This window comes from Schistocerca cancellata, chromosome 3 (assembly GCF_023864275.1).
Source record: "Schistocerca cancellata isolate TAMUIC-IGC-003103 chromosome 3, iqSchCanc2.1, whole genome shotgun sequence".
NCBI lineage: Eukaryota > Metazoa > Arthropoda > Insecta > Orthoptera > Acrididae > Schistocerca > Schistocerca cancellata.
In genome coordinates, this window is record NC_064628.1 from 380,678,128 (window position 1) to 380,690,140 (window position 12,013).

Consider the following 12,013-nt stretch of genomic DNA (forward strand, 5'->3'; position numbering starts at 1 on the left):
TCATTGAAGGCATGGTGCATTACTCTCGACAGCCAAATGTGTTTCATTCATCATCTCTCTATCAATAGCCCTATACTTTGTTTTACACTAACTATGCACTTCTTTAGAAGTTTCTTTACAGTGACTGTATACTATCGATGTCCCTCCCATTGTGGACTGTTCTACTGGATACGTATCTATCTAGTGCATGGTCAACTATTCTTCTAAACTTGAACCAGAGTTCCTAAAAGTGCCCTTGTCCCATGCTGAAAGTTTCAGGTTCATCATTGAGATATGACACTACTGATTTTTTATCTACTTTGCTGAACATATATATCTTTCTACTTGTTTTATTTATCCTTTGTATTCTGGTGATCATTGTTCCCACAACTGTGTCATGGTCACTGATAACAGTTTTGACATGGACATCCTCAAACAGATCAGGTCTATCTGCTGCCAATATATTTTCATCACGAGTGGGGGTTCCTAACTGTCTGTAGTTGATGGTAGTTTTCAGAGAAGGTATTTATTTAGCAAAGTTTCACAGGATGCCGTATCATGCTCACCACTAACAAAATTAATTTTCCCAATTGATTGGTGGATGATTGAAGTCTTCACTGATGATTACAGTATGACTGGGAAACTTACATACAAGTGAACTTAGATTTTCTCTAAAGTTTTTGGTTACATTAGGAGATAAGTCTGGTGGGCAATAGAAGGATCCAATATCATTTTATGCCCATCCCTGTACTGAGTCTTGCCCAAACAGTCTCACATGCAGCTTGAATTTCTATCTCGGTGGATCTGAGCTTCTTGTCTACTGCGACAAATAGAGCACCTCCATTTCTCATTTGCCTATCCTTTCAATATACACTTAAATTTTCCCCAAAAATCTCAGTGCTATCAATTTCAGGTTTCAACCAGCTTTGTGTACCTAGTATTATGTAAAATTCATTGTTTTTCATGTGCACTTCAAACTCTGCCACTTTTTTGCGGATTCTTCATTAGCTTACCATTAGGATTTTAATACTTTCACCTGTGGGAGGCATTTCTTTTGATCTTACTCTGATACGTCTGGGTTTCCTACAGCTATCATTATCTAGTTTAGATGGAGAGTCACCTAATCTAAAAAAAAAAAAAAAAAAAAAAACCTGGTGTGCAATCGACACACAGTCAACTACCTGAGCAGCAGTTTCTGATGTACAGTGCACACCTGACCTATTTAGGGGGAGCCTACAGCTCTCAACCCTAAGGCGCATGTCCAGGAAGTCACAGCCTAGCTCATCACACCTTCGAAGTATTTTGTTCAGTCATTCCACTCAACTCGGAACAAAAAGACCATGATGCTGCAAATTGTGACCTATGTTGAAACTCCAGAGGCAAGGCTAGTCTTCTCAACCTTCTCTACCAATCACTGGAATGATCCAAGAATAACCTTAGACCCAGATGACAGGCATTATTTGTTCAACATGCACCACAATCTGCAGTTGGTTGCACCCTGTCCCCTCAATGGCTGCTGGAATAGCCTCATCAACATGTGGAATGAGGCCTCCAGGCATATACCCACAGTGCGCTTGGTGTCCTTTCCTGTCCTTGCTGCCATTTCCCTAAGGGGTACCATCATTTGCCATACATTTGAACTGCCAATGATAATAGGCTGCTACCCTTTTGTGTTTGCCTCCTCCTGACACCAGACAAAACAGATTCCCCAAACAGGTGAAGTGAGTCCCACTGATTCAGTTTCAGTGAGAGAAAGCACCTGAAACTTGTTGGATACAGGATCCATCTGACTGACTTTATCCATAGCTCTCAAGGTACAATGTGAGGAGAGGGCGAGCTGCGTGCTGCTTGACTGGTGTTTTCAGAATCTATGTTGGTTGGATATGATTTCATTTTATTTCGTGTTCCATAGGTCCAATTGTGTTGGGTTCACGAGGATGTGGAACGAGTCAGTTTTTTTCAAATACAATATGATAATCTTATAGCATATACCGACATTTGAGTACATAATTATGTAAAAATTTATACAGTAAATTCTTTGAGCAGCAATACAGAAAAAATGGAAATAAATATTTTCTTAGAATCATTAAAACACTACTGAAAACAGATACAGAGCACACACAGATACAGAGCTTAATTTAAATAACATTCTTAGTGGCATAATGTCAATTTGTGTTATATAATATTAAAATTTTACAATTTATTTAGTTAAAAATCCATCTAGATGGTAAAAAGCTCTTTCTACCAGAAATATTTTAGTGCTTTCCTAAACTTGCTCTTGTTACGAATCTCTGTCTTTATTTCAGGAGGAAGAGCATTGAAGAGTTTTGTTCCAGTGTAGTGGACACCATTTTGCACCAAGCTCAAATTTCTATGCTCGCTGTGTATGTCATTCTTCCTCCATGTGTTATGCTCATGATAATTACTGTTTGGTTGAAATATCTCTAAAATTTTACAAACAAAACACATGAGAGAAAAAATATATTGGCATGTAGATGTGTATATTTTAAGTTTTTGAAAGCTATTTCTACACGAATCTCTTGGGCGCAATCCGCAAATAATTATTAAAGCTCGCTTCTGTGCAATGAACACTTTCCTTGCTAATAGCTGGTTGCCCCAAAAAATAATACCGTATTCAGCGAGTGAGTGAAAATAGCCATAGTATGCCACTTTTGCAGTGTTAGGTTCAACACATGTAGCGACAACCCGTAAAGCATATGTAGCAGCACTAAGCCTCTTACAGAGATCTATAATATTTGAAGACCAGTTCATTTCCTTGTCAATGTGCACTCCAAGAAATTTTGTTGTTTCCATGCTTCCTATTGGCTGATTACCACATGTCACACTTATCTCTCTCTCTTTTCTGTTTTTGTACAGAACTGAATAAAGTTGGTCTTACTGGAATTTAATGAGAGACCATTCACCTTGAACCAATTAACCACATCTGAGAGTATGTGATTAATGAGTTCCTCAAGATCACTATCTGTTCTACTGCTCATAAAAATTGTGGTATCATCAGCAAATAATGTAAATTTACACGGCAGGCTTGTACATGATGGTAGATCATTTATAAAAATCAGCAATAATAGTGGCCCAATAATTGAGCCCTGAGGCACTCCACATGTAATGGAACCCCATTCAGAAAGTGAGGAAACATCACATACTCCACCTGAGCTACTCAAGACAACTTTTTGTTTTCTGTCTTGGAGGTACGACTGTAGCCAATTGCCTGCAGCACCACTTATTCCTATTGCTTTTGCTTTTTGCAAGAGAATCTGGTGATCAACACAGTCAAACGTTTTGGATAAATCACAGAAGACACCAAGTGCTAGCATTTTTTCATTGAGGGTTTCTAGGACTTCATTTTCAAGTGCATAGACTGCGTCATCTGTTGAACACCTCAGTATTTTTTTTAGCTTCAGCAACAGATAGATGTGAAACAAGCAAGTCAGAGTCACATTATACTTTAAGATGGACAAGCAGCAACTGTAGGCTACTTCTGTAAAGCACCCTACTAACAAGTTATGATTAGTACTAATCTACTCACACTTTTAGTTACGGGAATTAGATTACAGTACTTTGAATATGTATGTTGGGAGAAAAACGCTACCGTGAAAAACGCCACGGAGTCTCTCTAATATTACAGTAAAACTTCAAATTCACAAACCCGCTTTTAAAGAAATCCTGCTTTTAACGAATATTTCCGTCGGTCCCGACGAAAGTCTCATGAGAACAATGTCATTTCTCCCCACTTTTAACGAATCCCGCTTTAAGAAAAAACATGCTTTTAAGAAATAAACATGAAACATTTTGCAAATGATAATACAGCTTTAACGCAATTCCTAATACGTCCTTGTAGGTGTCATATTACATTCACTTTCACGCAAGCTGTGCCAGTAATTACACTTCTTGAAGTTTGACACTGTGCCGGCAGTAAATGGTATCGATTCTTTCGGTCGACTCATACCTAGATCGCAGTTTTTTGGTCTACAACTCGAATTCCATTGCAGCGATACCTGAAAATGCGTTGAACGAATCGGACGGCGATTTCCGCCCCGCCTACCAAGTACCAGTTGCTCCGAAAGCGGCCGTTGGCAGCCGAAATGTTACGAAGATGACGCTTGGCGCGGGGAGACAGGGTTGGTGCTTTACTTTACTTATGTACATGGACCATTCTGTGTGGTGGTGTTGGACACGTCATGTTTATATGAAGTTTGAAACTTGCATAATTGCAAGTTTCAAAATTACACAACTATATGCATATATCAGTAAAATGGCTGATTTCTTCGACAACAGCGTCTAAAACACAGCCTATAAAAAAAGTATGGATTTACACAGAGAATTACCAACGATTAAAGTCACTTTATGCTTTCTAACAAGTTTTATATATTTCCATATTTACACAGGAAGCATTACATTAATTTTTAGCTTCAAGGTATTCTTTAACACTGCAGGGACAACTTTTAATCAAGTGACAGTTTAATTTTGAAAACTGACATGTTTTTATTATCTTACATAGTTTGGCAGACATTTGTATTGAAGACATCCTATTTTTACAGGCTTTTTGTCAGATAATTTTAGCCGATTTCTTTCAGTATGATACTGTACCATATTCATTTTATTTTCTTGTGTGATGGTTATGGATGTGTCTGTTTAATGATTCAGCATGGTTAGAACCAAATCTCCAAGCTTGACAGTAATATTGCTCATGTCCGTATTTGCACTACGCGGCCTTTCTGCGACAGCCAGTAATATAATGAGTGTTAATTGTAGCTTATGAAGTAGGTACTCGGCGTATGTAGCGCCGTCTCCCCGTATTATAACCTCTTTGGGGGGAGGGGAATAAGCCGTTTTAACGTCAAGCAGTGCTAGCAACACACTTAGGTTGACATACAATTAATTTTGTGCTCCAAGCGGCGCTGACAATGCCATCTATTAGCTGCTGCTGCTGTAACAGAAGCCAAGTGCTAGGTATTGCGCGTCCACGAAAGTATAAACTGTGACATAATAAAAGTTTACAGGATTCGTGAAATCGAAACTGATAATTTCATGATGAATGTTGCCACTTGTTGCTAATAATTCTGTATCAGCTCTTACAGACAATTCGAAATTAAAAAGAACTAGTAGTAAAACTTACATTCCGGTAGTAAAAACAGAATGAGTAAAATTTTGAACATGTTTTATTTACATAAGTTATACTAAATATTCAGAATCAGTCTTATTGTGTTCCTCATCTGAGCATGATAGATTATCGTTGTTACTGTCCGATTCAGCTGTACCCGTATTACTAATGATTCCCTATATTGTTAGTCTGACGACACTGTCGCACCTCCAGTAATCTTCTTCGAGTTCCTGGACCTTCCTGCAGTAACCTTCCCAGTCACCAGCAGTTACTGACAGAAGGGATTCACCAGCAATCTGACATGTCCCCTGAAATGTTGCGCTCCCTTAACAACCGTTTACTTTTGCCCATGCCAATTTTACCGCACTCATAAGGGGAGGACGCCTACTCGTCATCGCCGAATTCGTCCAAATTCATGGTACATGTAGGGCGTGGTGAGGAATGAGAGTGCCCCAAGTAGGAACTTCAGATGGTCAAGCGTTAGGAAATAAAAGGAATTTTGATACGGATCTATCACCATGTGCACCTTATCAATTGTCCCAGTAACAATGTGTTCACAAAGCGGTGTTTGGTTCAGCCTCTCCGTAAAAAATAATAATAATAATAACTGAGTGAAACGATCATCAGCGAACTTCAGTGGATGTCAAGTGACGTCTGCTACTAACCTCCCCCCCCCCCTACCCCCCCCCCCCAAAAAAAAAGAAAAAAATGCGGTAAGAGAACGGATTCATATTGAAAGGGTCGCGGGATCGACTCCGCCCAGCCGCAAACATTTTTGTGCTCCTTGGCAATCTGTGAACTACTGACGTCACGATTAACCGCAACGTCATATAGATTATTTTGTATTTCTATGTGCACAACATCACCATGAGACGCCAGTCTTTAAAATAAGCACATTATCTCCAAACTTGTGGTTGTGAACGGTCCATTAGGTGCAAACACGAATAATCGTATACAGTGAGTTTAATTTGACCTTGGTGGCGCTGTCAGCACAAACAACACCAGCCCCAATGACACCGGCCTGAACGACGGGCAGCTATTAGGGCCGCTAAAGGCAACAGATCATCCGTCACCATACATCCAGGGTCCGTGTACGTACTGTGCTCTGCCGATTGTATATTGTGCTACGAGGACTGGACTCTCTCGCGTGAATACTCGCTGTGGACATGGTTATTTTCATGCTTATTATGACTGTGCTTTGAACTGGTATCGCTGTTCGTGTTGTGAACTTTGCCGTTGACGTGTGCCTCAATCGTCAGACAACGTCTTGTTGTACTGATTAACAAAGATAAGAGACAACCCTAGCAAGGTAACTCATTCAACTGATAGCTCTTGACTGCGTAACGTGAATATTGCGAGATCAGTGTGCGAATATTCTGGAAATATCGCAATCATTGCAGACAAAACAACTGTACCGTGAGAGCAGTGGAGGAAAATATTGTGGAAAGATCGAAAATGTCAGCCAAAAGTGAAAATTGTAACAAGCTCGGAACGTTGGTAGATATAATGGTTCAAATGGCTCTGAGCACTATGGGACTCAACTGCTGTGGTCATAAGTCCCCTAGAACTTAGAACTACTTAAACCTAACTAACCTAAGGATATCACACACATCCATGCCCGAGGCAGGATTCGAACCTGCGACCGTAGCGGTCGTGCGGTTCCAGACTGTAGCGCCTTTAACCGCACGGCCACTCCGGCCGGCGCTGGTAGATATAGAACTGGGGCCAGAAGATAATAGACTCCACAGTAATGAGTCGAAGCGACGACTGAAGATTTATGTTTACATCATTTGACCGAAGAGGATCTGATCACATCAGAAATCAATAACCGAAGAACACATTCAAATGACAAATAAAATACATCAGAAAATACTAGACATTTTATCCGAATACACGTTTCTGAGAAAGCATTCAGTACAATTTCGGATGACGTTTTATTCCTGCCGCCGGCTTTAAACGTATAATTTTTCCAGCATATCGAGGGTAGATTAAAGTCACCACCAACTATAATTGTATGAGTGGGGTACCTATTTGAAATGAGACTCTAGTTTTCTTTGATCAGTTCAGCAACTATATCTTCCGAGTCGGGGAGTCGGTAAAACGACCCAATTAATAGTTTAGTCCGATTGTCAAGTATAACCTCTACCCATACTATTTCGCAGGAACTGCCTACTTCAATTTCAGTGGTAAGGCTAGAGCCACGCTTCGGAGTACTTGAGAAAGTTAGCTGTGCGGTAAATGGACGCACGGCTAAAGCGCTCGTGGCCACGAGAATCAATTGGGCAGTTTTTATTAATTTTTTATCTATTTAGCCATCCGTGGACATTTTAAAATGTATGGATGTTGTCAGTTGCGTACATTCATATATCTATACAGTTTGTTGTTACACGTAGTTAAACGCCGGCCGGTGTGGCCGAGCGGTTCTAGTCTGGAACCGCGCGACCGCTACGGTCGCAGGTTCGAATCCTGCCTCGGGCATGGATGTATGTGATGTCCTTAGGTTAGATAGGTTTAAGTAGTTCTAAGTTCTAGGGGACTGATGACCTCAATTGTTAAGTCCCATAGTGCTTAGAGCCATTTGAACCATTTGTAGTTAAGCATTGTGACATATAAGTTATTTACAATCATTTTTGCTCCTTATCAAAATATTGTGAAACAAAAGCTATTTACAATCATTTTGTACTAAGAAATTCACTTATAGTGTAAAAGCAGTGTTCCTGCAAAAACAATTTAAGATTTTTCCTAAAGCGGTACATGTTATCTGCTTCTTTTATTTTCTGTGGTAGTTTATTATACAGTTTTACACCTTCATACAAGAAGCTATTTTGAGTCTTATGTTTATTCTTCCTGTCTAGGTGAAGACAGTGACTTGTTCTTGTACTATAGTTATGAAAACTGCTATTTGTGCTATAATTTTTTATATTTTTCTTGATGTGCACTATGGTTTGGAATAAAAATTCACAAGGAACAGTTAGAATTTCTAACATTTTGAAAAGTTTTCTGCAATGGGCCCGCTTACTGCTTTTTGTTATAATTCATACTGCTCTCTTTTGCATTTTAAATACTGTTTTTAAATTCTGAGCACTGTTTCCCCAGAAGGTAAACACGGGCAGTCCGGCGGGTGTGCGCACAGAGCCCAGATGTCAACAGGCATTCAGTGCTGGGAGCGGGTAGCCAGTTAACAGCGGGTTGTGATGCGTTTTCCGTAGCATGTGCGCGACTATTAAGTGTCGTCCACAATGTGTCCTATGGACACAGAGAAATCCGTCACAGAGATTTTAACAATGGAGGCAGAGAAGAGGGCTTATATTCGGGAGATAACGACCGATGAATACAAGGATAGAAACGAGAAAGGCACGGCATGGCGTGACATCTGTTATGAATTGTTTTTTGGATTTTGCAGGGCATTGAAGTGTAGAGATGAAATTTGCTAGAAAGTTTTTATTTTTCACTTCTTAAGTATTATAATACTTTGGGTTAAAGGATCAGTCGGAACTGCAACAGAATTAGCGATTTAGGTTCTTCAAACGCATTAAGAATTTTTATTCAGAGATTCGTCAACTGCGACAAACTCTTACTTTTCTCTTATGTCGACATGTTACAGCTGACTTATTTTTTTATTTTAATTTGTTTCAGGTAGAGCCCATTTCACATGATTCAATTACTGCATATAATGGTACAAATAGGACATTGATCTGTTTCATTACATAATATAAAACAATTACCGTAAAAGATTTTTCTTTATTACGGGACCCGCAGCATATATCACAGAACGACATTATGCAGACAATTAGTAGACAGTGTGCTGCTTGATATTTTATTTTAGTATATCGGCATATTGCGGCTTTATTGCGTGATCAGTATATGTCCCCCCCTCCCCCCGTTGCTAAGTGGTCAGCGCGACAGTGTGTCAATTCTAAGGGCGCGGGTTCGATTCCCGGCGGGGTCGGAGATTTTTCTCCGCTCAGGGACTGGGCGTTGTGTTGTCCTAATCATCATCATTTCATCCCCATAGACGTGCAAGTCGCCGAAGTGGCGTCAAATCGAAAGACTTGCACCCGGCGAACGGTCTACCCGACGGAAGGCCCCAGTCACACGACATTTACATTTAGCACAAGTCCTGACGTTGTAAAGGGGCATGTGTCAACTTTGAGTAAACTACTGCTGCTGTCCGTAGTTTCTGGATGTCATTTTTTGCCAGTAACGTTTTAAAGTTGTTCGATGATTTGATGTTGTACGTGTATTACAATACCTTTTCATTATTTTGCCAGTTGTAGAAACCCGAGTTGGACAACTAGTTGTTTACTCAGGCACCATAAATATCTTTGGGTAAACAACTAGCTGTTCATTCATTTTGTAGCGCACATCTTTCTGAAGAGTTTCATATGTAAAACATACATGTTCGAGGAAATGTAAACAATTTATTTGGTCTTCTTCACGCAGCATTCTTCTGTCGCACCTCACTATATTTCGCTAACAGAAGCCATCGAACTTATATTCAGGACAGTCGAAATTAAAATGTCCTGTAGTGCCTCTCCTGCTCCTAGGCGGATTGTTCGACATCCTATCCCACTTTAAAAAAAAAGAAAAAAACTCACAATTAACACTGGGTAGGATTATTTGTGGCCAGGAGAACAAGAACTCTTCAGAAAATTTGCACTCTTTTTTACCTATTAGCGAATTACGTTTTCTTTCGTATGACATAAAATTAAATATGGGAAACATAATACCAGTAAAGACAAGGGACAAGCGAGGTAGTATACATTTCTTCAGTCCTTAGGTCCCAGCATTTTTTTTTTCTCTCTAATCTTTCTACAGCTCTACATGGAGTGCTTTCCTTTCTGCAAAAGAATCTATTACCTCATCAAAGTCCGTCAAACGTTTCGCTACATGAAAAATCAAATACTGGAAAAGCTGTTAATGTTAATAGTACCGAAGAGTAGTGTGGTTTCTCGATTTGATTACGTCTCTCTTGTCACTGTCTTGCTAGGTAAAACGAAATAGGTCTTTTAATATAGGAGGAATTGTAGCACACGCCAAATAAGCGAGACTGTTTTGGCACAAATGGTCATTTTTATCTTCCTCATTTACATAAATAAGACGTCAGAATATAATTCACGAAGTACCAATATGAAATGCCTATGAGGCTTACTACAAGCAGGAAGTTTTAGGTTAGGAAATAGTTTCACATATTCATATGCTCCAGTTTCTCAAACATGAGATCGAAAAGTAGTAGTAGTACGAAATTTTTATATAAATTTGGAACCGTCATATTCTTCCATATAATTTGTGTGATGCCCGTGTTTCTTCTCCTAACTCGTTCTAACAAACAATCTTGTTACTATTCCTGTCATTGTTAAAACCTATTGTCCAGTTAACTTCACTAACCGTGCCAGAACCACCGGTTCAGTTATTCTGCGTTTACTCTCCGCTTAGGCGTCATCATGTGTTTGTACGATGGGTTTTCCGCGCTATTCCGAGAATAGAATTAAGCGGCTGCTAACCGGGCACAGTACAGTTGGCCCTTAGTAGTGTAGCGTTCTGGCAAAAATTTTCTGTCAAAATTTCATTTTCTTTGATACACCGAGAAGATGATATGTAATCTTTCTTACCTGTTTTTTCTGTTAGTCGTTTATTTCCACACGGATAGGCTGAATCTATGGAGTTTGCTGGTAATTATAAGAACGATCACATTCGCACGCCCAATCAACCACAGAAAAAAAAACAGCGATTGGCATTCACCCGTTCTGGATTATTCGTCTCAGCTTGTATAGCCCCATCTCCTTTTGTCTGCGGGGAAGTTTTTTATTTCTGGATGCGATAGAGGATCCTCCCGGCAGAGACGTTATGCACACTATGCAAGCATTCAAAAATCAACTTATGATTCGCTCAGATATCAACTTAGAATGTGTTCAAATATTTTCAAAAACCAACAGGGAAGCGTTTCAAAATCATATCAACTTTCGATAGACCAACACGCGCTGGATGCTAGGCGCTTTGTGAAACAAGGGTTTTTTTTTTTTCTTCAAGAGTATGAATATGGCGCCTCCTGAAATTGCCGCCCAGGGGAGATACAGTACCCCGATTTGCCCCCCCCCCTTTCACACTACATACAGGCTACAGCAGCGAGGCCGTCTAGCCGTTATAGACCTTAACTGTATTATGTTCGTATTGTGCCCGTCTTCGTAGCGTTGTTCGTAAGTGACTTGCATCCTCTCGCACGAGTGAAAATTAGGCAATTTGAGTGTTCAGAGAGCGGAAAGACGCACACGTACAATAAGAACTTCAAAGAACCCAAAAAACTTAAGCATTTCAGTGTCATCTCTGCAGGAAACATTTCGGGTGTGTCAGACTTGAGAAGAAGCTGAGACATCGTCAACGAAGACATCGTGATGAGGGCATTGGTGAACACTTATAGCTGAGGTTCTGTAATCATGAAGAACCTATAGGAGGATGTTTTTAGCACCGGCACTTGAAGCACAGCTTAATGACTGCGAAGAAATGAATTTCTTATCCTTTAACGACTTTCAGAGGTGGAAGCACGAAATAGAGAAGTCCACACATTCAATGTACCATATGTGAAGAACAGCGCGTCTAAAGTTGCTACTGGCAGTTCTGTAAGACAACATTATTATTTATGCTGTTGTTTATTTTATCGCGACCAGCAAGGATGAAAGTGCACCGACCTAAAGACGGGACATGCCGAATGAAATTAATCTCGGCTCGCGTTAGACATGAAAATGATCTTAGTCATTTAAGAGTATCAGAAAAGAGTGTAGCTGCAGTTATAGCAAATAAAATTCCATTTCAATTTATTCTGGACAAGATTCGGGACTGACTGATTCGAAACTGGAAAGAATATACTTTTTAAATAAGATTTGTGTAAGACTGAACAGTGTTATAATCTCTGCT

At 39.8% G+C, this 12,013-nt stretch overlaps 1 protein-coding gene across 2 annotated transcripts in view; it reads right to left on the bottom strand.

Annotated features, from left to right (window-relative positions):
• The window catches only part of LOC126175077 (alanine--glyoxylate aminotransferase 2, mitochondrial-like), a 171,884-nt gene that overhangs the window by 122,359 nt on the left and 37,512 nt on the right, over positions 1 to 12,013 (bottom strand). The window contains exon 1 of one of the 2 annotated variants that reach the window (XM_049921605.1): positions 3,647 to 4,036. The exons of the other annotated variant lie outside the window; for it this stretch is intronic. Within the exon in view, the coding sequence (XP_049777562.1) occupies positions 3,647 to 3,788 (142 nt within the window). The 5' untranslated portion in view covers positions 3,789 to 4,036. Of the gene's footprint in view, positions 1 to 3,646; positions 4,037 to 12,013 lie in introns of those variants that run through there. 2 annotated transcript variants of the gene reach the window in all.